This window comes from Crocodylus siamensis, chromosome 1 (genome assembly GCF_052110815.1).
Source record: "Crocodylus siamensis isolate JL-2025a chromosome 1, ASM5211081v1, whole genome shotgun sequence".
Lineage (NCBI taxonomy): Eukaryota > Metazoa > Chordata > Crocodylia > Crocodylidae > Crocodylus > Crocodylus siamensis.
In genome coordinates, this window is record NC_143395.1 from 96,193,734 (window position 1) to 96,219,329 (window position 25,596).

The window sequence follows — 25,596 nt, forward strand, 5'->3', positions numbered from 1 at the left end:
CCAGCAGCCTGAATTTGGCCCACAGGGATGGATGAGTTTGACAACCCTGTGCTAGAATACCCTGACTAGAGTGGTATTGATTATGAGCATCTCATGGAAACACCAATTCTGATGAGAACCTAAATAACCTCAAAAACATCTTCAGTCCAAAGTTTGCAGATCTGAATGTCAACAGACGAGGAAACAAAGTCTATACTCCCCTTCAGCAAGTTCTCTGGAAACAGCAAGGGCCTACATGGGCCATATTCAGGTCTGTTGTAAATAGTTTTCTCCCCTCTGCTAGTAATTTAGTTGCATCCATTTATACCAAGTCTTGATATGACTCACAGTACAAAGGTGTAAGCAAAAATTGTGACCATTGCACCCTGGTTATTTAAACATCAATAATATATCATTATCAAAGCAAACTATTACTCACAGCTCTGGTGATGTCACTAACATTGCAAAGGTTATTAATGGCAAGCTCTCCTTCCTATAAATGAAAAACACAGCTTTTTACAAAGAATTTCCTTGAGTAAATGCAGCAAATATCAGCATGTCCTTCCTTTATTAAATTGTTTTCCAGTTTTTAAATTATTGCTGACACATCATCTGATTTTCACTTGCTTGATACTTGAAGTGAATTAAGGTTCCTGAAGTTGGTGGAATCAGCTGGAGTCAATAGTTATCTCAACCCTTTGCCTCCTGATTCTGACTTGTTGAGCTTAATAAAGACACCTGGAGCACAAATAGCATAAAACCTAGTGGATCCAACCTTCTTGGGAAGCATGTTCAGATTTTGTTTCTTTAAATTAAATGCCTTTGCTCCTACCTCCTTTTTACTGACTTAGACTTTGCTTCCTAACGTATCCTCTTCTGATGCCCCAAATGCCTCAAAACTAAAATCCTTTTTCCCAAAGAGCCTTGCGTGAAACCTAAGTCCAGGCACTTCCTAACAGGTGTGAAAGAGTCTGGGACACACTGACATAGGCCTGATCTTACAAACATGTATGCAGGTATTTAACTGTAAGCATTGGCCTGTGCTCATGGCTAAAATTGAGTGTACATGCAAAGGTATGCAAATAAGGGCCATATAATTCAGCAGTGGTTATGAACTTCTTTCCAGTCCAAAACAGCCAAAACACAGTGTGAATACGCACATATTCTTTGGGGAATGGAGGATTTAATCTGTACTGGTCCTGAGACCAGATTTTTTTCTTCTCATTTGAGTACCTGTCTTTCAGAGTTACTATACCCTGCTGTTGTGGTTAAGTGGTAGGCTACTTGTCTGCTACATGGGTGACCTGGGTTTGATTCCTAGTTGTATACATAACTACAGACATCAAGGCACCACACATGCAAACTTGGCCTGGCCTTTAGATTCTGTCTCAATAATCCAAGGGGGGATGGAAGGTCTGGGTAGCTTCCACTTCCCCATATTCCTGCCTAGGTGAATTTGTGAACCGTCTGGGCGACCTCTCCTGCATACCCCATGATCCCAAAGTATCAATGGTCATCTACTACATAGCTGATATGATAACTGACCAAACATTTCTCATTCATTTAAAAATAAACCAATAATCTTTGTTAAAAATCATCATTACATCCTAGGGTCATAACAGAAAAAATGATTAACCCTTTCTTTCTCGTTGGAGCTGGTTTGTGTGACAGAAACAAAGAGTGGTCAGTCCTAAATGGAATAATATAGTGCACCAAGTCGTCCGTTTTGTACATTTCATGTCCATTTCTACTATATTCTGCATTACTAATACAAGGCACACAATGTCATTTCTACAAAGACAAGGTACATGGTCTTCTAGATAACAGCCTCATCTGAATCATATAATAACAGGCACTTAATTACTAAAAGTTTGAAACATATTTAATCAGTTTCAAAAAGGTTTTGGCTTATCTTCTTTATGCATCAGTAGAAGAAATACTAATAAAGTTCCCTTCACTACTCAAAGGAACACCAAGAAAGCATTAGACCAAATATCTAACAACCCGCTTTTTTTCTTAAGGAGAAATTAACAGTTAAAAAACCTAGATAATTAAAAAGTTAATCCAGTTTTGATACTGCTCCTGGCCTTAGTTCTACTAACATTTTTTATAATTTTACAATTAACATCACAATTGATTTTTTCTATTTTTTAAAGATTTTACCCTCCCCTATTGCACCATGAAAAACTGATATGACTAGCAGTTTAAACTGACGGGTGGATTCTACATGAACAGTCAGAGAGCTAGATCCTATTCCAGCCATTAGGCACTTAAATGGATTTAGATTCCCAAGTGTGATGGTATTCCATCTGTCCTTTTCAAAACCCTGAAAAAAAAAGTTAACATAAAAGGTGAATGGGTTCTCCTCCAGCTCAGTACTTTCTGTGACTTAGTCTTACAGCTAGGAATATTAACATTTTTTCACATGGGAGTAGGATCGCACTTAGTTGCTTAATTAATGGAAAGGATCTGGCCAAGGGTTTATATAGCTGCCTTGAGAATTTTGGATAGGATAGATTATAAATGTAATAAATGAATAAACTGAGAAAACATATATTTCTTTTCTGTGTTCTCTTCTTTTTACAGTGACCTGAGGAGTCATTATAACAGAAAATAAAGAGCATTCATATACACTGTAATTTACTAGGTTAAATTTTAATAAGCATGAAATTAATGTCTCACTCCAAATTCAAATATAAACACATCAGACCTCACTCCCCACTTTTACCCACATATTCTTTAAATGCAATTTTGAATAAAGTGTCTTGCAGTTAAAAATTCTAAAGGCGTAGCAACTGAAGCATGCTTCAATGACTTAAGCACAGTTTTTTTTCCCAGAACTTACCACACTACTTGCACATAAGTTCTGACAATTGTCTGAGAAAGTGCAATGTGCTGTAGAAATCAACGCGTAGCAAAAAGAAACAAAACTGGTTAGCTTGCAATTCCACAGGTAGACGTTCTTCATAACTTGAACAACAGATTCATCTGCCGGAATGCTGCTTTTCTTAATTCAGTCATATAAATTCCCTTGGTTCTAGATGCCAGAAACAGAACTTCTTCATTTCAATGTTCAAGTGAATTAAAATCCTTACTTAAAATACATCCATTTTGTGACTTTGGGGATTTCTGGATCACTTGCCTTGAAATTGTACAACATCTCTTTCATAGTTTTGTATTCAGCTAATGAAACAAAAGTGTGGACAGATGAAAAGTCACCAGATTCCTTATCTAAATAGCATTCACATGAAATGAAAGCTAAGAAGAACGCCCAGAATGAGGTATCATGATGAATAAGGAAGTAGGGGAGGGAGGGAATAAGGTAAATCCTCTCTCACGTTGCATTTTCTACTAGGATGAAACAGTTTTAAAGCACTTTTTTTAAAGTGACAACAGGTAAGATGGCCAGGCTGGGTAGTGTGCTGGATAATGACTTTGTTAAAACACTTTTAATAATAGCCACAAAAACCAAATACAATCTTGCCAATGGACACTATTTTTAACAGCAGCTTCCAAACATGGTAAATGGGGACACACAAAAAAAATCTGCTCCACTTCATAATGTGCTTTTCAAGAGGGTTCTTACAAGCTGTGTTTCACCTGTTTAATTTATAATTTTAAACTGTAAAATTTTGTGTGGACACTATTTCAACTATTTTAGGCACGGTCAGCTCCCAGACTACTGCACCGGGCAGCACAGTTTGGGGAGGAGGTGAGCAACCAACAGTGGGAAAAGAACAGGTTAAGGACTATTTAGAAAAATTAGACATATACAAGTCCAGGGGGCTGAACGAAATGCACCCGAGGGTGCAGAGGGAGCTGGCTGATGTGATGGCAGAGGCATTGGCCATCATCTTTGAAAACTCATGGTGATTGGGAGAGGTCCTGGATGACTGGAAAAGGGCAAATGGTTTCCATATTTAAGAACAGGGAAAAGGAGGATCCAGGGAACTACAGACCAGTCAGCCTCAGCCCAGTCTCTGGAAAAATCCATTTTTAAGCACTTGGAGGAAAAAAAGAACAGTCAGCATGGATTCACTAAGTGTAAGTCATGCCTGACCAACCTGATTTCCTTCTATGATGAGGTGACTGGCTCTGTGGATCCAGGGTGACTGGTGGATGTCTTGTACCTTGATTTTAGCAAGGCTTTTTATATGGTCTTCCACAACTTTCTCACAGCTAAGGAAGTATGGGCTGGATGAATGGACTTGAAAGTAGATAGAAACCTGGCTGGAGCATCAGGCTCAGTAACCAATGGCTTGATGTCTAGCTAGGAGCCAGTATCAAATGGAGTGCCCCAGGGGTCAGTCCTGGGCCTGGTTTTGTTCAGTGTCTTCATCAATGACCTGGAAGGTGGCATAGAGTGAACCCTCAACAAGTTTGCAGATGGCAGCAAGCGTGGGAAGTAGTAGATACACTGGAGGGTGGGGCTAGGAGTCAGACAAAGATGCACACAAATTGGAGGACTGGGCTAAAAAGGGATCTCATGAGGTTCAACAAAGACAAGTGAAAAGTCCTGCACTTAGGATGGAACAATCCCATTCACCAGTACAGCCTAGGGGATGACTGGATGGGCAGCAGCTCTGCAGAAAAGGACCTGGGGTTGCAGTGGACAATAAGCTGAATATGAGTCAGCAGTGTGCCCTTGTAGCTCAGAAAGCTAGCAGCATACTGGGCTACATTGGTAGGTGTGTTGCCCGTAGGCCAAGGGAAGTGATTATTCCCCTCTATTCAGCACTGCTGAGGCCACATCTAGAGTACTGTGTTCAGTTTTGGGCACCCCACTACAGAAAGGATGTGGAGATATTGGAGAGTCTAGCAGAGACCAACAAAAATGGTGAGGGAGCTGGGGAACATGATTTTAGGAAAGACTAAGGGAACTGGGTTTATTTAGCCTAGAGTAGAGGAGACTGAAGGGGGGGGGGGGACTTAATAGCAGCCTTCAACTACCTGAAGGGGGGTTCAAAAAATGATGGAGCTAAACTGTTCTCAGTCGTGGCAGATGACAGAACAAGCAGCAATGGTCTCAAGTTGCAGAAGGGAAGTTTAGGTTTGATATTAGGAAGAATTTTCTCACTAGAAGGATAGTAAAACACTGGAACAGGTTACCCAGAGAGGTGGTGGAATCTCCTTCCTTAGAGGTTTTCAAGACCCAGCTGGACAAAGCATTGGCTGGGATGATCTAACTGGGGCTGGTTCTGCTTTGGACAGGGGGTTGGACTAGATCAGTATTTTTCAACCTGTGGGTAGAGACCCAAAAGTAGGTCACAGGAATATCTGAAAGGTTCACGAACAAACTTTAAAAACAGATTCTCCTTTAAAGGAGAAAAATATGGGAAACCGTGGCTTTTCCCATGGAGGCTGGCAGAGTTCCAGCCTGTGAGGAGCTGCTTGGGTGCCCCCACGCCCTACCCCCACCTCCTGCCCCACACACTGGGGGGCTGAGGCCTGTAGGCAGGGGGCAGCAGAGACACCGAGTCAGGATTGTCTATCCACGTTACAAATGGGAGCTGGTACAAAAAAGGTTGAGAAGCACTAGACTAGATGACCTCCCGAGGTCCCTTCCAACCCTAACTTACTTTGATTCTATGAACTCAAGTTGGGTTATTTTGGTTCAGCCTCTGGGAATTGGTTTAAATTAAACTGGAATAAGCTCACTGGACCAGAATAAGAGCACCTACGTATGGGTATGCTCTGTTTTAGCTAAATCAGCTTCTTCAAACAGATAATCTAACAAAGAGTTAAAATAAAGGTCAGTGAGAGTTAAATTTTAAAAGCTAAGTAAACCAGTGACTAGCAATATAAAACTTCGGGTACAATTAACTGTGCCTGCTACGTTAGCAGTTTAGACATCTAAGAAATCACCCAACATGCAGACACTGGGAACATGTACATGTGCTATTAATGGTATTAAGGCTTATTGGGCTCATCTACACAAGACGCTATGCCACCGTAGCAATGCACTATAGCGACATAGTGTAGCTCTGGCTTCACAGTTTGTGCCTGCTGACATCACTGTAGCGATGCAGTCCCTCAGTATAGAGCACTGTTACAGCTACCTAGAGGCTAAAAATAGCCATGTGCCAACCACCAGCACAGTGCAGTAACAGTGCTGCAGTAAGAGCCATTACTGCGCCATCAATTACTACTTCCTAAAAGAAGTACTAAATGACAGCTCAGTAACAATGGCGTCATAGGGGCACGTGTAGATGTGCCCACTGGGGACATTTACATGTGCAGTGTACCCTGTTGGGAGCAAATTTGTTCCTATCCTCTGTCCCCCTGCAACAGCCAGAGGGAGCTCCAGGCTGCCCTGAGTGCTAGACTGGGGGCTAGCAAGGGGAACAGAGCCAGTCCTGATGCCCTCAGCACCAAGAGAGCTCTGCCAGCTGCAGTGGCATCTGTTTCATGGCCCTTGCACACATCAGGATAGGACCTGAAGTGCATGGGGTCAGGAGACAGGTACCACTGAAGCTGACAGAGCTCTCTTGGCCCTGTGTACATCAGGACACATAGCTACTAAATGCAGCTTCCCTGCCTGGCAAGGAGTCCCCAGGGAGCTCTCCTGGGTGTGAGGCCCCCCATTCAGCAGGGAGCTGGCCAGGAACTGTCCCACAAGCAGGACAGCTGCTGGCAAGCCCTGTGGCCCACTCAGCAGTGGGCTCGCTTGCAGGACAGATCCCAGCCAGTTCCCTGCCAAGCAAGAGGGCACACAGCTCACCAGAAGCTGCCTGTTTGGGTTCCCAGCCCCTCCAGAGTTCCCAGCTCCATGTCATGCAGAACTTTTCCAGGGGGCAAGCAGAAGCTGGATTCCCAGCCCCCACTCACTCTCCAGAGATCCCAATTGCATGCTGGGAGCTTGGATGGGGGCAGATTGCTCCCTAGTCCTGGTACTGATTGGCTTCCAGCTGCTGAGCAGCTCCAAAACAAGGGACTGAGACCTCAGACCTCCAGGACCGGGTCCTGTCCCTGTGACCTCCTGGAGCACATCCTCATGTAGATGCACCCACAGTCACCTGGTTAGAGGTCTAAGTAGGTACAATGTACACTCTGGCATATAGCAAGTTGCCCCAGGTGGGGTAGAGGAGGCTGGAGCCAGAACCTGGGCTGGCCCCAGAAGCCTTACCTGCAGTCCTGAGGGCCTCCCAGGACTCCAGCAGTGGTGATCCAGCAGTGGGGAGCCTAGCTGGCAGCCAGAGCATGGCTCTGGCTGGCCATGATCCAGTTTCAGGCAGTACATGCTGCTACTGCGTGCTTTTTTCTAGCATGCTGCAAATTAGCAGCACAAGGAATGCCTTCATGTGCAGCATATCCACCACCACAGAGGGGTCTGCAGTGCTACTTACAAGCACGCATGTGCGGTACGGACATGCCACTGGCTGCTGTCTAGACTGGCCAGGAGCAAATTTGTTCCCAGTCAGTATCTACATGAGTGCTACTGCACAGTTAATCTAGTACCTGGTACTAGGTAACTTCACAATAGCCTCATTTACTGTGCAGTAAATGGCCTGCATGCGTAGACTGTGATACCTTTACTGTATAGTAGATTAGTCTACTGCACAGTAAAGTGCCTCATGTAGATGCACCCACAGTCACTGAGTTAGGGGTCTAAGTAGGTACAATTAAATATGTAACAAAAAAAAAAGTGTCTAAAGGGTTAGAGAAAAAAAGGTTAAGTATTTTATAGTGCATTGAGTTTTGTGTATGGAGCAATATTCAACCCAGGTACAACTCCAAGTCAGAATCTAACTCCCTATATTTTGAGGAAATAAAACTACTTATATGATTTCAGCCAGTGACAGATATATGAAACGTCCTTATTAACAGGAATTACTCCATTGTGCGCATATCAATAAAATAAAATGTATGTATGTATTGTGTACATAGATGTGTACATGGCAGGACGGCAGGGGTGTAAATACTAACACAATGGGATTTTGCCACCTGACAGGAGCCTCTAGGCTTCACTTTAATAAAATTAACAAACAACTTTAATACAAAAAAAAAAAAAAGAGACAAAAATACAATAACATTTAAGTTGTCAGTAAAAATGTTTTAAGGAAAAAAGTCATTAAAAATCATCTTTTGTTGTCCACCAGGCGGCACTGTAACACATCACAAATGAGACTCTTGAAGGAAAACAAATTAGATTATTATTTCCTTTTGTTCTGTCCAGTGCAATGCAATACAGGTGACAAACAGTTATTAACATTCACCCAAGTGCATGAGCTTTTTTGATTTGTCATCTAAACTTCTTGCAGAGAGAAAATTATTTAGGGCTTTAAAGATGGCAGTTCAAGAGAAGAAATTGTATCTTGCTGGGAATCTAGAAATTGTGAAATACAGGAAGCAATTCCTTTTATTGGGATCTGTTTGATAACTAATAGGCTACCTATTGGCACATAAGTGGGAATCCCAAAACCTGTTGCAGACTACGAATAAAACTTGACCTTTAGAGTATATACCTCCTTATAATATATTTTAAGGAGGATTTAATGTATGAAACATCCTTTCCAAAGAGGAGAGAGGGAGAGAGGGAGATCACTCTACTGTCTGTGAGAATGGGAGATAAGAGGATCACTTAGAGCGCTAATAGATAGAAAAATAGCAACATTTTTCTCCCCTTCCTGAGAAAACAGACTGTTATGCTCTATGTAAACATGCTGACCTGGATTTATTTTTTGCCATAGTGTCAGAGCACATCTCAAACAGTAAGAATCCTTTGAGAACACTTTCCACTTTTTACATTTGAAGAGTTTGAGGCGGAGATAAATTAATATCTGATTTGGGAAAGCATTTACACATGCTTAAATTTAAGCACATGAATAATTTCACTGAATCCAATGCAACTGCTTACATGCTTCAAGTTAACAGGCATTTAGCTGAATCAGGAAAAGGTCACAAAAGAACTCCTGGCAAAACCCACTGCTATGGAGTTCAAATCCAGTGCTTTAAAAGATGAAAGCACCCACCCTTTGAAACTCTCCCACCTCACATGGCAAACCACCTTGTTTCATTCAGATTCTAATTTTAAAGTCTCCTTAGAAAGTTTCATCCCAGTGATAAAGAACCCAAACTCTGAACCTGCATTACACTGGTCATGATGTGAACTCTTTGAAGCAAAGTTTGCATCCTCAGATCCTGTCTTATGGGGGACTGCCAACTGCACAACCATACTCCAATCTGTTGGATTTAAAAACAAAAAGAAAGATGTCAGCTTTTACCAAAAGTTGCTTACTAGCCTTCTTTCTGTACAGAAAGCCTTAAAAACACAAACTGATGCAAATCCATCACTGGAGTTGAAAGCTTGTCACTGTTTCCTAAAGATCAGATTATTCTTATTTAGCCTCTAGCAGTGCTGTCTCATTAGCTTTTGAATTTCTCAAGCAAAGAAAGTGAACAAGGACCCTGAGGGCAGTGAAGCCTCCATCTCTGGGCCCCTTTTTTATCTGCCAGTGTAACCTCTAAAGCTGTTTGTCTGGCCATGACGACTGACTAGTTCAAGAACACTTTGCACAAACAAGAGAAACCTCACAGAATTTGGCTTAAGATATCTATCTCTCTGTGCAGATTAGGGAGGTGGTTAGGGAAAAAACAGACAGTTAAACTGGATCAAATTGGAAAGACAGTCATGCGTAAGATACTTAGTTAAACCAGTCAGGAGACAGGGATTTGTTTCCATTGATCTAGAATAATGATGACTGGAGAAATGTCTCATTAAATGATGTACAATGATGAATTTCAGACTGGGGAAAATTAGGATGGGGAGATTAACAATTATATGAAAGCTGAAAGCAAGTCTGAAATCAGCAAATTAATGAATGGTTAAGAAACAACATGGGTTTGTAAGTCAGTCAGCAGAATATTATCATTAGTTACCAGATCAAGGTGGTATACCTTATATATACACCTTAGCTTGCTGCAAAATTAAAATCTGAAAAATTTAGGGTGGCTTATTCAACTGCTTGTCTTTTTATCTTAGAATCACAGGAGATGGTACAAATTGTGATCATGAAAGGCAGGTGTGGCTTTTAAGAGAGTAGAAAAAAATATAATACCAATTGACAATATGAAAAATATATATTTTGGGGATTGTTATAAAGGGTAAAGTTTGACAAGATTAATTGAGCAGCTAAAGACTACTGAATCTATTATATTAGCCATGAGCTATTTCCAGGTTGCTGTTATTTATTGACTAAATATACTGCACTTGGAAAATAAAAAGATCTCTGTTCTCAGAATGCTGGATTTCACCATATATAAATATAATATGGCACAGCAGTTCAAGTACAATGAAGCCTGGAACAGGGTTTCTGAGAAAGAACTGTATATAGCAGCAGGAAGGATTTGCAAAGGTTTCTGGGAGAAAAACAGAAGGAACATAGGGCTGTTTGCAGCAAAGGGAGTAAATTATTGGCTCAAGTAAGGGGATGGGAACAAATAAGGGTTACTCTGTGTATCTTCGTAAGTGAAGAGTGAACCTCAAAAGGCCCAAATATTCAGTTAGCATAAACATCCAAACTTCTTTACTAAGGAAATCTTATGAGAAGAGCCTTCCTGTTTTCTGCCAACAGTACTTTCTGTTTATAGCCAGGCTGGAATACCCTGTAAACAGGGTTTTTTTTAAATCAAGAGTAGTTCCACATTCAGCTTCCTGGCAACATACCAGAGCCCCAGAAGCAGAAAGTACACTCAGATGGGGACACTGGTGCCATGAGATGTGCAAAACATAGCAAGTGTTCACCTTCTGCAACATGAGTGGGTCAAGCCCATAGAGTGGAAAACAAGTCAAGGTTAGAAGAGCAAGAAAATTAATAGAGAACAATATGAAATGCTTGTGGACTTCTAATTTTTTTTTTTTTTTTTTTTTTTTAAATCAAGTTTATTTCAAATATTGAAAGACATTTCAGGTCATTTCTCATTTGAAAAGTAGAACATGGCTTTCGCTCAGTGAACATAGCTTTTCAGTGGAGCTCGAGAGATTTAGGTTCTATTCTGTACTTGCCCTATATATGGGCAAGGCTCTGGTCCAGTAAGATAGCAAACTCTTAGGTATGTCTTTAACAGGGAAAGTAAGTGCTTGCTAGAGTCAACTAACATGTGATAAACTCCTCATGAAGATAACGTAGTATGTAATTTTTATGCGAGTTAACAGATCAAGATAAATTCCATTGGCGAACCTAGGGTTCACTTTGACAAACCAACATATAATACAAAATACTGTGTTTTTGCTGAGACTTTACCACGTTGTAACCATTGTCCACACTACAAACTTCGGCCAGCAGAGCCATTTCAGCTAGGAGCATGAAATATTCACACTCTGTATCCAAAGCAGCCAAGCTAACAGAACCACCAGTGTGGACAGGCACCACTGGTAGTGTTATGATTTACATACAAGGGTTAGTTAACATATAGCATCTGTTCAATCTATTTCTTAAGAAAACCCACAAATTTAAACATACCACCCCTGGTCTCTTTAAATTGAAATTAATGGTGCAACATGTTAGTACATTTTCAGCCTAAAACCTAATCAAGAGATACTTAAGGTTATAAAAAAAATATTCTAACCATTAAAGGAATTGAAAGAAGATTCAAGGTTAACATTAGCAATAAACACTTTATATTAGAATCTTGTATTTACATTTTTTGTAAAAATATCCTGAAACCACAGAGGGTTAGAAAGATTAGAGTCCCAAGGTTTTGACATGTTAGACTTAGAGTATGTTAAATCTGTGGAATGCTAAGCAGTGTTAAAGTTAGACTGTGCTATGAGCAGTCGTATGTTAAGGATTAATAGAGTTTCTTGCCTGCACAGCCCTGACTTGCCATTAGAGGGCTGGTGAGCAGGGGCATGGCTAGGAACCAGGATACCTTGGCTCTACCCCTGCTCGGGGTGGGAAGGAGAGTGGGGGGAAGTGCTACATCCTGGGGTGCTGGAGGATTGCAGATTGCTCATTTTATCTCTGTGGAGCTGACTGAAGTTAACCAGCCATAAGCTAGGTAATGCAGTCCAGAGTTAACCTTTGCCTGAAGTGGTGTAACTTAGAGGGCACCTAGCATGAGTTAACAAGCTTTAACATGAAGATGGTCATGTTTGAAGTGCCCTTAGTATAATCTAAATGTAACATATAAACTTCACCCTTAGATTAGGGTCTTTCTTTAACTAAATGAAGCAAACTCTCTTCAGTTTTTAATCACTATTTTGTGTCTTCCGTATCTTTGCTGTGCTGTTTTTGTTTCTCGTGCTTCAGTTTCACTGTTTTGTTATATTAACATAGAGACATCTATCTAACCAGAGCAATGTGACATGGAAACAAAGAGCCAAAAAGATTAAGAAAAGTATAGCTTAAAAAATATCCCCCAAAAGGATGTTAAGAGCCACATGTTAAAACCAGCTCCTGCAATGAAAGGAAGATGATGTGGGATTTTCTGTGACCAAAAGGGGTGATCTGAAGTACAGAGGAGAGCGATAAAAGAAAAAGCATCTCCCTGTGTTTGTTATATGCATCAGCAATCACATGCAGACACAGAAAAAGCTGTAATTCCATCAGTAGTTGCTTTTCAGTCCATCACTACTAGCACCTGTAAAGCCTGTGGTGTACATTTTTACCACAATTGTGTCTGGCACTGCCACTTTTGACCCCAAAAAACATCATCACAAAAGGCCAATGAGGCTGAACGGAATGCTAGAGACTAGTTAATGCCTCTGAAATAAATATATAGCTTGTTTAATTTCACACCTTGCCAAGTACAAGCAAAGGTGGCAGAAGTCAGTTTAACAGGATGCTCATGAGTCTTTGCACCAACTTAGCTAAAATCAATTTAAGAAATATGCCTTTGGTTAAGCAGTAAATTTTTGCATGTAGACCAGCTCAATTCCTATACAGTGCAGAATTATAACTGTATTAAAAATTGCATTTTAGGGGCCTGATCTTAAAAAATATTAAGCATGACTTGAGAGTTAGTGGGTGCATCTACACATGACGCTACATCACTGTAGCAACACACTATGGTGACATAGCCTCCATGGATGTCTACATGTGACCAGCAGCTACTTCGCTGTAGTAGTGTACTCCCCTATTACAATGCACCACTATGGCAAGAAAGCTGCTAAAAATAACTGTGCACCACACATAGGGCAACCTATTGACACACCCATTAAGTGCTTTCAACTCTCACTGAAATCAGTGTCAAGTACATCAGAAGTTGAGGGTACCTAGCATGTCTCAGGAGAAAAATAGCACTCCTAAACTGTAACATGCCCAGGGGTGAAATGGGCAACTCCTATCCAGCTGACCCTTCACCAGATAGGACTTCTTGATTTTTATCTGCCTTGGTAGACTTTCCTAGATATCCATCTCATTTTCCTCCACCAAGTGGAACATAATTTGTGGCTGAGGAATATAGTGACCTTGTCTTGACTCCAGTTTAGCACAGTAGTTATAAAAAGCAAGCATAGACAATTAACACATACTAAAACTGGTTGAGTTAAAGCAGTGGTTCTCAACCTTTTTAGACTCATGGAACCCTTGTTAAACTCAAAGCTCCCCTCAAAAAGTGCCAGCTCTTTGCTTTAATATGTTTTAACAATAAAAAAATAGAGCAATTTGGTTGCAAGAACTCAGAAAGATCAGCTTTTTTTTTTTTTTTTTTTTTTACATGATAGTTCCTATTTGAAATCTCTGGGTTTCTCTTATGAATCATGTGCAGGTGCTGGCACGTCTAACAATACTAATACTGTATGGCACCTTTAAAAAGCTCTTGAGGCACCCAAGTGTTATGGCACCCTAATTAACAAACATCAAGTTAAAGCCTAGGATAGGGTCTTGACAAGGTAGCATATGCTAACATCACACTTTTAAATTAGACAGGCTTTGGAGAATTTCTTTCATACTGGAGTAACAGTAGCCCCTTAGGGCAGGGATGGCCAACATGTAGCACATGTGCTACAAGTGGCATCTGCAGCTTCTGTGTGTGGCACAGGGTAGATCAGGGAGGGGACAAGAAGCACAGTAGAAAATAGGACAGGAAGAAGAAAGCAGAGCAGCATATTGGACAGGGAGCAGAAAACAGAGCAGCATATTGGTCAGAGGAAGGGGTTCAGAGTGGTACATGGAGGTATAGGGCTAATTTATGGCACACAAGCCAAACAGGTTAGTCCTCACTACCCTAGGGCATAAGTTTCTAGCACCAACTGTGAGCACCAACTGTGAGCAAAGATTCCGTAATGTCACTGCATATCTTACATGAGTAGTTACAAGAGTCAGGTAAGAACTAGAGACCTGCAAGAAGCAGAAATTTTTCATTTGAGAGAGATCTTCTACAACATATCATTGTACATATAAAACTAAATTCCCAACATAAAAATACTTACGTAATCAACTTAAATTATTAAAAGCAAAAGATTAAGATCTACATGTATTTGAGTTTTATTTTTTTGGTACTGAGTTTGCTTTCTGTTATATACAAGAAATCTAGGAAACACCAATCAATTTCATTTTTATTTCATGAACAATTACTATTCTCTGGGTTATCATCATTGACATGTATAGAAATATTTGATATATGCCCACAACCCTCTTTGACTTGACATAATGGAAAAAAACCACACAGATCCTTCTATTCATCTTCAGTTTTTGCCATTTTTAAAACAAACTGAATACATGAAGTCTGGGCCTAAAACTAATTGACAGTGTCTCTTTATGTATAAAGTTATAATTCACAGCTGTGACACTTCTGAATTGCAGGAATTTGACCTTGTAATTCATGGGTGTAATGCCCTAATGCTATGTGGAAAAGTTGCACAACAAGCTTTTTCCACATACACAGTGAATATTAGAGATTTATGACCCATGCATATCTGATTCATTCTCTGTGCCACTCACTAGGAATGTAGATTTTTGAAAGAGCCCAAAGTGATCAGAAAAAGAATGGTCTTATCTGACCTGAATTCCCAGATTAATGAGTATAAGTATGATTCCCATCCTTCCTTCTTCAAAGAAGAAAATTGAAAGCATGGGAAAAACATCTCTGGACCGGTTTTTTGCCCTCATAGAATCTCAGACTCAGAAGATGTTGCCATTTTTAATGCAATCTGAAAGCTGGAAAGATTGGGGGGTTAAATTCAGTCTTGGTGTAAAGCAATGGTTTTCAGTGCAATTGCACTCAATCAGATGAGGTTTGAATTTGTCTTGAGACATCTAAGTCTCTATTTAGCAAGTTATAACTAGACAGACTATCTTCTTTAGGAAATATCCTATATGTTATTTTAAGTGGCTGTTCCTTCAAATATTGTTTAAGACTCCATAATGTCACTGCATCTCTTACATGAGTAGTTTTGAAGCTTTTATTTGTTTAGTTCTATAAAACATGAGTAAATATTCTTTAAAATAATACCTGAACAGTCAGTCAAAACCGAAAATCTTGATGAAAGCCATTCATTTACCTTGCCCAAAAAATGTAAAACCCCCACGCTCTGTGGAAAAAAAAAAAAAAAAAAAAAAAAAAAAAAAAAAAAAAATCAATGCTACATGTTTAAAAACATGTATTAGGTGGGTCAGGATACGGTTGTTTATTTTAAAATTATATGCAAAGCATAATGCATTAAATACAAGAGGAAAAAATATGCAAAATTTATGAATGACATGAAAGTCTATCTTCATGTACGGAAATAGGGGCTTTGTCAGTAATTTCATCGGGCAAAGAGCTCATCCATTGAAAACCTATTAAGTAATATTAGATTTTTCTTTGACACAGACTAGTAATAAATGTATTATAGTTGACCCTAAAACATCTTTCAATGAAGAACAGGAACATTCTGCACTATTTATTCATAAGATTTAAAAGTATAGCATGGAATCAGGTGCTTTTGTTCAGATTTAACATGCTAGCTTCAGAAACACAAAGACTTGAAACTTTTTCTTAAGTGAAGGCACCACAAAGGATTATTCAGCAGCTGTAGAAACTTGTAGAGTCAATGACAGTGTGACAAATGATCAGTGTTAATCATGATATCATAAAAACTGACATTACGGGATATTGCAGCAGTAATTAAAGTAATAAAGGGCACAGACATCCATCCACAATATGTCTCACATTAAGAGTTACACCCCACATTAAGAGTTACACCCAGATTTGACTACCACACCAAATTAGACTGCCATACCTATATTAGCTTTCAATAATCACATCATTGTTATTCCTTCTTTCTCCCCACCCAGATCAGATCCACTGTTTCCCATACAGTCAAGTTGAAGACAAAGTTCAGGCTTGTTAAAGACCTCTTCATTGGTGCCTGAACACTATATTTTCTAGCATATAACCGGTACCTTTCCCTCAAAACTATTATATAAAAGGAAAAAGGATCCCCATGGGTCTGGAAATTTAGCAGTAGCAGTATTAACTGCCATAGGTCTGGGAACCATGGAAAATTAACACTTCCACTGCTTCCCAGCCCTCGGCCACTGCTGCCAAATTTTCCGATCTGTCAGGACCCCCCTCCCCATAGGTGCAGCAAATTGAGCTGGTACATGGGGTTGGTCCATGTCATGGGGTGGGGCTATGGGGGCAGCCGTGATCCCCCTTGCACCCCCTTACTGTGTCACATGGGCGACCTAGCACCCTCTTGTCTCACCCGCCACATCTTTGCTGTTATGGTTCTATAAGGGAGGCTGCCTACGATTCCCTCGTCCATGGTAATATGCTGGCACTATTCCCCGTCCCTTATAGGGTGACTCGGTGCACCCCAGCCTTGAGGGCTATGTGTGCCTCCAAACCTCCCCTTTAGCACACCCCAAGCCTCGCAGCTGTACTGGACGTTCTCATGTCATGCACTCACCCCTCCTGGGCTCCTATTCCCCTCTCACCCTTTCCTGGGCCTACTCGCCCCCCTGGGCTTCTGTTCGGCTCTGCCGAGCTCTTATCGTTCAGGCCCGAATCTGCGCGCCTGCCCCTCTCCAGGACGTATACCGTGCGCCCACCCTTCTCTGGGGCTTAGTGTCGGTAGGAAAGTGATCGCTCCTGGGGCCTGTGCCGTGCTTCTAGTACTCCTCGCCCTTACTTGGGCTTCTCAAAGTTGGGCTCCCGCGTCCCCTCTGGGGCCTATGCCGCGCCTCCCGCGTCCCCTCTGGGGCCTATGCCGCGCCTCATGCCGCTCACGCTTCTTGCACCTGGGGCTCAAGTGGCCCATAGCCATGCCTGGCCCCCTGCCCTGCCCTTCTTCGGGATCATCAGCCCAAAGGCGGCCAAATCCGCCCTCAGGGTTGGGGTCTCTGCCCCCTCACATCACACCTCACTGGTGCAAACAGCTGTGCCCCACTGGCACCACTCACTGTGCCCCACTGGGCACCGGGAGCCCCCAAGTTACTGGGTAGCCCCCGTGAGGCCTCCTCACACGCCTACAGCCTCACCCAGGCATCCGGTCGGGGTCAACACCCCCAACACGCACCCCACCAGCACAAACAGCTGTGCCCACCTGGCACCACTCGCCCAGTACCCTCTGGGCACTAGGAACCCCCAGATTATAGGGGAGCTCCTGTGAGGCCTCCTCGCACCCCTACAGCCTCACCCAGTCCTCCGGTATATCAGTAACCAAACCCAAAGCCAAACGGCTGTAACATAAACACAATAAGCCTCCAGGCTTGTAACTCAACTCAACAAACTATATGCCAGCCAGATATAACCCATCATAAGCCCCCAATCTTATAATACCATCTCCGCTCTATGCTGGCTCTCTCCCCTACCTCCCTCAGGGTTCTCTTTACCCCTGCATCATTGCAGCCGGTCAGACTGCAACCATTGACCCAAGCTGCTCAACGCTCCTGCTGCTGCTGCTGCTGCTGCTGCTGCTGCTGCTGCTGCTGCTGCTGCTGCTCCTGCTCCTGCTGCTCCTGCTCCTGCTCCTGCTCCTGCTCCTGCTCCTGCTCCTGCTCCTGCTCCTGCTCCTGCTCCTGCTCCTGCTCCTGCTCCTGCTCCTGCTCCTGCTCCTGCAATTGTCTAAAGGAAACTGCTAGCTAGGCTCTGGCCTAGCTGTTTATAAAGGCCTGGCCCTGCCCCTTTTTGGTCATGTGACCAGCCTGGTTGCCCCAGCAACCCACATCTGTGCTGCTTCAGGAAGCTTCAGCAGCCCTATTCCTACTGGTAGTACAGTCCACAGACCCAGCACATTGAATTCAACCCAGCACATGGCCTCAGACTAGGCACACTGGGTCCAACCGTGCGTGCTGGTTCTGGAGCCACATGCCTGGTCAGAACAACCTCACAGGGTCAGACCTGGTATGCAGCCCCAGACTCCAAGTGCTGGATCAGCCTCTGGGTTCCATCCAGTTTGCAGGGCTGGCAACAGGCTTAGGAGCAGGCTTGTCCCCCTAGCTGCTGCTATTCAGATACTTACACAAAGTTAAGTCTTTTATTTTGCATAGTACCTTTTAAAAAACAGGGTGTGTGCTATGCTGAGAGATGGGTTATATGCAAGAAAATATGGTGATTCATGTAACATAAGGACTTTAATCAGGCATACTTAAAGGCACTTTTATACAGGGGGGTTTAGTCATCTGTGCAGCTACAGAGACTTAAACCCATAGGCTAAACATAGTGCAAAGATGTTAATATGAAACACAGTGCCATTCAAACTGGTTTCAGACAACCTGTCCTTCAGTGATGGCCGAAATACACTAGACCGTCAATGAGCATTCAATATGACATTTCCTACTATTCCCCAAGGAGGCAGTGAAGCCATAAGAGCAAGATGACATACTCATGTCCACTTGTGTTCATAACACAAACAGATGTAATGATGTAATGTTTGGAGCAAGTTGGAACTGCTTAAAACTAGTAAAAAAAGAGAAAGTTTTTGCTAAGTCTTTTGTGAAAACTGTCCCATTTTGTAGAAAAATTATACGGTTAACTTTCCAACTGGTTCTAGGCTTATTAAAGATGTGGGTTACTACTTAGATAAGGGATTTACAGTAATCCTAACTACAGGATACAAATGTGTGGCTCACTAGGGCTAAGTCTGAATCAGAAAAGGAGAGCTCAGTCTTGTCAGTTATAGATGGGAAAAGTCCTTTTACAGACTTTTGCCTACTGCGTTTATGTGAGAAGGAACGAGATGTCTATGTGGACACTGGCCACATCCTGATAAGCAGGGGCATGCAGTTCGTGGCACCACAGACCTCTTTGTAGCACCACAAACTGCACGTGGTGAATGGCAAAACATATGCCATGCTAAAAATTTGCAGCACAGTAGCAACATTTGCTACCAGGATTTCCCGGTAGAAAAAAAAGAGCGCTGGAACAAAAAGTGGCACAATACTCACAAAATAAGCATGTGCCAGCACAAATGGAGACTGTGATGTTCAGGGCAATGCTCTGGCTGCTGGCCAGGCCTCTGTGCTGTGCCTGGTGCTCCAGTATGCCACTAGCCCACCAGGTAAGACTACTGGGACCAGCACAGATGCTAGCTCCAGCCTCCAGCTCTCCCTATCTGAAAGGCTGGGAGAAGCTAGATAAAGGCAGTTTGCTGGTTGCAGGACAAATTGTCACACATTCAGGGGCATACACTGAGGCAATTTGTGCCACTGCAAGCACGCACCCCTGCTAGTCTGGACACAGCCTCTATCTCTAGCTGATTTAGTCTGTAGGCTTTGATGAAGAGTGATTTTACAGAGGTGGAGAATTCTTTAAAATGCTTTAGCCTCCCACCAGTATGACCTCAGTTTCCCCATGATTCAATCTGTCATTTTATACCCAGTTGTTTGTCCTAGGCAGTCTAGTTAAATGGAATCATTTAGGTGTGAAAAAAAAATCTCTCGTGGCATTCTAGCCCACTGTTCAGGATCATAGCAAGATCCTATTTTATAGATGGGCTCTTCACATACCATTCTCTAGTGTTGGACCTTGTCTAAATGTTCGTGCTTCTGTCACCGCACACTCCTGTTGCAACGATGAACTAGAAAACAGAGACAGCAAAAATACTGTTCTCCATTTTACCTTGTTAAGCCAGAACTCCTTGGTGGCAGCAGCTGACTTGTACTAGTGGGACTGAGTGCAAAATTTGCTCCATATTACTGTAAGAGGACTCTCAATCAGTAAACTGTCCTTTTCTGCTAAGTGAAAGGGATTAACATACCTCTCATGGTTTAGAATTGTTCTTGCACTCTGTATTTTGTGACCTGGGGTCTTTTCCACTTCACTATGCATTATGTTTTTCCCCTCCAAGTCACTAAAGAAAGGACTAAAAACCTCTGAAGAACAAGAACTCTCCTGTTAGCAATACAAAAGCAAGCCTGCTCTCAAACAAGCTGAAATTCAAGCCTATCTGAGTAAATTTGGCTTTAGGCTCTTTTTCTTCAGAACAAATGTATGAAATGAGATGCTTCTGAAAGTAAGAGCATACAAACTGACAGGTTTGTGAGACAAACTTAGATGTATTCTTCAACAAAACTGTTTTCTTCTTCCACCAGACTGCTATAATATAGATTTTAGCACTGATCATTGCACAGAGATTAATCAATTGTTTTAAATCTGTGTTAAAAACTCTTTCAATTTGAATTGTCATATAGAATTAATTGGAAATCAATTATATGTTCATCTAAATTAAACCTATCATCATTAATACTTTGTTTCTACTGAAACATAAGAACAAACTTCATCCTAAATGCTTTGACATGACATTATTCTAAGAAGACTTCTCTTTGTCTTCTGAGGCCAAGTGTTGATAACTAGGAAGCTAACTTTGTGTTACAATTAATTGTGTAAAATTAATTGTAATTAATTGTAAAAATTAATTTAAAAATAATTGTAAAATTAATCAATTAATTGTAACTTAATAAATTTACTAATAATAATTTAATACTTAATTAGTTAATAATTAAATAATTAATAATTAAATAATTAACAATAACTAATTGTAAATTAATAAATTGATTGTTAAGTTAATAAGAAAATTTATTGTAAAATTTATTTACAAAGAGTTGTAAAATGAGCAACTCTTAGTTTCATTTTAAGATCTGAAAAGTGATTAATACTTCTGTCACATCCACAAAAGTATCCCTGAGACAATGTTTCAAAAAATAACAGTAAAAGAGGTTCACACTTTCAGAGTTAAGAGAAACCTTCGAATAGGATTGGAGGAGTGATTCAAAAGGGCATGTTTGCCTTGCTAATTAAATCCAAATACCTGAATATAACCTTCCTCTTCTAAATTAACTTTAAAATCCAGGGAATCAAACTCAGCAGACTTAAAACCTTGGACCACATCCAGACAAGTATGGCCATGTGGTATGTGGTGCCACAGACCCGTCTGCGATGCCATACACTGCACATGCAGGCATTCCCCATGCAGCTATCTTGCCGAAAAAAGTGGGGCAGCAGCTTTCTGCCATTGCTGCAGCCCTGGAAGGCCCCCATGACCATTGGCAATATGTAGGAGGTGCACGCAGCTGCACGTGCACCCCCCTGAGCTTGGCAGTGCAGCCCCTGCAAAAAAAGTGCTGCTGACACTGCTGGTGGCGCCTGTGGGTGGTCACCACTCGCCACTCCATTCCCCTTGCTGCCTTATTTTTTATTCATGTTATAGATTTTCTATTGTGATGGCAATTTCAATATCTTCCATGCTATGGTATGGCTGGAGCATCATTTTACTGTGACAGTCCAGGAAATATGTGAGAAGCAAGGTTCATTTTTTGCGGGTGGGAAATTTTATTGAACTATCTTTTGCTCCAAAATATTCCCCCAGAATCTTAGCTTCTTTTGTTTAAAAATTGGTTTCAAACCCCTCACTTACAAAGGTCATCCTGCAAATGTGAACCAAATATAAACCAACGTAGCAACATATGAACGTGTTTACAGACATCCCAGTTATTCTCAACCTTTTTAGACTTAAGGCATCCCATATTAGATTCAAGACACCACTCATAACTTTTGCACATTAAGCAGCACCCCATTTCAAAAACTAATTTATTTATTGCAGTGCTTCTCTTCTTGCAGAGAGGCCTTGCAGTGGGGGCATCGGAGTGGCTAGGCAGGGAGAAGCCTGAGCATGCACTTACTGCTTATCTCCTCACACCTGCCACCTGCACCCTGGTTGAAAATCATTGTCTTAACCAAATTAAGTCTCAGCCATTACACTGTCAAGGCATGGATTGTACCTTTGCTATGCTTTCTATCCTTGGCCACTGCAGGGTGTTTTTGGTGTCTTTGGTTTTATTTTCATAATATGCTTTGTAATTTCAGTATGTGAGGGCTTGGGGCAGATGGCGTTAACACATTTTGGATAAATGGCTGTCTGCAAACCCAGAAGACTGAATTCAAGCCGTTCCAGTCCCACGTTTCTAAATAACATCCTGTAGTAGTGGTAGACAACCTACGCCCCATAGTCTATAGATCCAGCCTGTGGAGCCAAGGAGCTCTGGCACGCTCACTTAGCAAGAAGCCTCAGAAGCATTCAGCAGTGGGACAATGTGTTCATGCTCCAGCAGGGAGAACCAGCTGCAGTAGACGGGTCCCTGTGCCAGCCTGCCCTAGATCTGAGTTGCCTGCCTCCTGCAAACATTGCTGACTGCTGTCCTATATAACAAATGAAAACTAACATGGTAAAAGGCGTAACAGCGGAGTAAATCACACAGAAGCTATTTCACCAACTGCATCATTCATTTTCATATTCAGTTCACACTATAACAGTTAGATGAAGCAGTTGTGGAATTTCCACCTGAGGGAGGCCTGCAGAATCTAAGGAATCGCATGTAGAATTTAGGTCCAACTTGCCACCACGAACATATGTCTTTGGATAGAAGCAGCTCCCACTGATGTCCACTGAGCAGTGATTCTCAACTGCAGCATTCTCAGGTGCTCTGAGATCCTTTCAAGGGTGATACAGGGTGCCATACAATGTTACCACTGTTAGGTACATAAACATGCTTCACAAGATAAACTGAGAGATTTAAAATAGAAATCCATTCTAACTCATTGTGGTCTTTCTGAATTCTTTGCAAGAGAAAAACTGCTAACTGCTACAGTCAATTATTTTTCCATGGTCAAAAAAATGAGTAAAAACTAGGAGCTGGCACTTTCCAAAGGGTGCCTCAAGTCTAGCAAGGAGTGCCTCAAGTCTAAGAAAGTTGAGAATCGGTGCCATAGAGCAAGAAGAGGGAAAAGGCTGATTACTCACACACCAAAGGGCAGAGCTAACAGACCTTCCTGATAGAGCTCTTTCATTAGCCCAGAAAAAGAAGCAACCACCATACCCAAACCCTTTTAAAACCTGTAACTCAGGAAATTATTAACTGTTTAAAAACAAAAGACAGAGATAACACAAAACAAAGCAACTCAACTACTGACTCCCCTTCCCAGAAACTATGCCCTTGTCTCCACCACCCAGGAAAACATAGGACACATCCTTCATGCATCACCACACTCCAGAGTCCTCTTCCTTATGTATCCCAAGAAGACATATGATGGACAGAAACTTTTTAAGCCTTTCTGGATTGCTTATTCACAGAGTCCAAACTACTCTTAAGGCACAAATTCTGCTAAAAAGACAATTGTAACAATGTTGTAAACCTTGCATTAGAGTTTTTTGCTTTACCACTGCCTACTGAAAAGCAAGGGGACTACACGATTTGGGGTGGGGTGGGGTTGACACTATACCCATGTAAGGTATGGCAGAGGCTAAATGAAATGATTTAAACTTTTTTCTGTCTCCAAGTGAAATTATTCTAGACAAAGATAAGTAAATATTAAGACTATTCTCACCTTATTTTAAGGGAAATTTTTTAGAACTGACAAATTAGCATAATTTGTAATAAGTTTTTGGTTTTCATGGTGCACTGAACTATTCCAGAGCACCAGTGAAAATATATATAATTAACCTTGTTATCAGGGCTGGCCTGTCCTATCCTGTGAAACCTGAGGCTGCAGGGGGCGCTGCAGCCAAGGGACACCCTGAGTCCAGCCACTAGCCACCCATTCACCACCCTGCTGCCACCGGCTTGATATCTGGCTGCTCATCACGTCCCTTGCTGTTGACACCACTACCACTGGCTTCTTTGGGCACTTGCCACCCCCCTCCCCACCACCGCCGAAGCCAGATTCTTCGCATCAGGGGCCCCAAAAACTATATTTTGCAGGGAGCACCCAGAAATAGTGGGTCACCCCTGCTTATTATGCCACTCTGCTATTATCATAACTTCTTCAAAGAAGATCTAACATGCTCCATGCATTTGCGTTTTTGCTATTTTTTCTCCCTTGCGTTTGTCATTACTTGCAGTCTAATTTGAAAATATTGGAGTAATATCAGTATTAGAGAAGTGCCAGTTTCTATAGTTATATATCCAGTTTTGGTCTGACCCTGGGATTTGACTTTCTTTTCCCTTATATTAGTTTTACACCACTGATGTCTACACAGCTAGAAAGGTGGCTGTACAATGAGCAACTGAGAACAGAAACATGCCACTAAGCCAATTTTTGCCCAAGTTTAGCAAGTTGTCTCTGCAAGATACACAAGTTAGTCTCTTACATTGTTTAGTCAGAAGAGCCTCGGCAGTCTACTGATGAAATCTAGTGAGAATGAAGTTGATTATTAAATCACTTTAGTAATAAATGTTTAGTAATGAATGTCATAAATGTTCAACCCTATATTATTTCCTGTTTCACAGCTGTGAGCCTGTGATAGTTAACCCACATCTCAAGCACTCATTTTCAGAGAAGTGATAAAGCATAACAATCTGTATCCTACAAAGGATAATCTAATTTATCAAGCATACTGTGAAAAATATGCCTAATCATATTCACACAATATTTTGCAAAGTTAAAAAAGAAACAATAATATTAATGGAAGAATGGATGTTTAAATGCTTATCAGAGCTAGGTCTTTGTTGTGTGACAAAACCATAAGGTGCTGGAGTGCTGCCAGAGATATACCCTGTGTTTGTGTAAGCTTACTGGTCCCTCCCTCTGCTGAATGGGTATGTCCAGGTTACTAATTTATCCAGAAATCATGACTTACCGCAGGCACTTTGGTAGGCACAAAAGGACAGAATAACAACTCTACCACAGGCACAAAGGACAAAGTAACAAGGAAGAACAAATTACATGAAAAAGAAAAAATGATCAGATGTTTTGACAAGAGTAAGGTAAAACAAAACTGACAAAATCCTAAACTTATGTTCAAACTACCACCTAGCCCTCATAAGAGTTCCTGTGAAAATCTCCAGGGGTCAACCGCTGAGTCACAGCTAGCTCCCTGAATCAGGGACCTCCAATCCATTCCTCAAAAGGACCCTCCCTCTTGACACACCCTCCCTGCCACTGCCTCTCTTCCCCCCACCCCCGCCCTTTTCAGGGAGTCAGAAAATCCAGAGCGCTTCTGCCTGTAGTCTATGACCTATGTAAATTATAAATACTATAGGTTATTCTCTTTAGAGCATGCAAGTTATTTAAGTAAAATCTACTATTGCAGTCATATCACATTTCCAAAATGTCACCTTCAAAATTGCCAGCAAAATAGCAGGCCTGTAATAGCAGGTTTTATTATACACTGCACTCCATTTATACGCATACTGGGTATGCATCATCTGCTTAACTGCATAACAGTGCCAATCCCAATGTGCACCCCAAAAA

At 41.6% G+C, this 25,596-nt stretch overlaps 1 protein-coding gene across 1 annotated transcript in view; it reads right to left on the reverse strand.

Annotated features, from left to right (window-relative positions):
* The window catches only part of ROS1 (ROS proto-oncogene 1, receptor tyrosine kinase), a 139,838-nt gene extending 119,660 nt beyond the window's left edge, over positions 1-20,178 (reverse strand). The window contains exons 1-4 of the mRNA XM_090032152.1: positions 20,108-20,178; positions 19,857-19,927; positions 11,223-11,350; positions 419-472 (exon numbers count right to left, since the gene is read on the reverse strand). Of these exons, the coding sequence (XP_089888278.1) occupies positions 419-472; positions 11,223-11,350; positions 19,857-19,927; positions 20,108-20,178 (324 nt within the window). The remainder of the gene's footprint in view (positions 1-418; positions 473-11,222; positions 11,351-19,856; positions 19,928-20,107) is intronic.
* Positions 20,179-25,596: the final 5,418 nt, after the last annotated feature.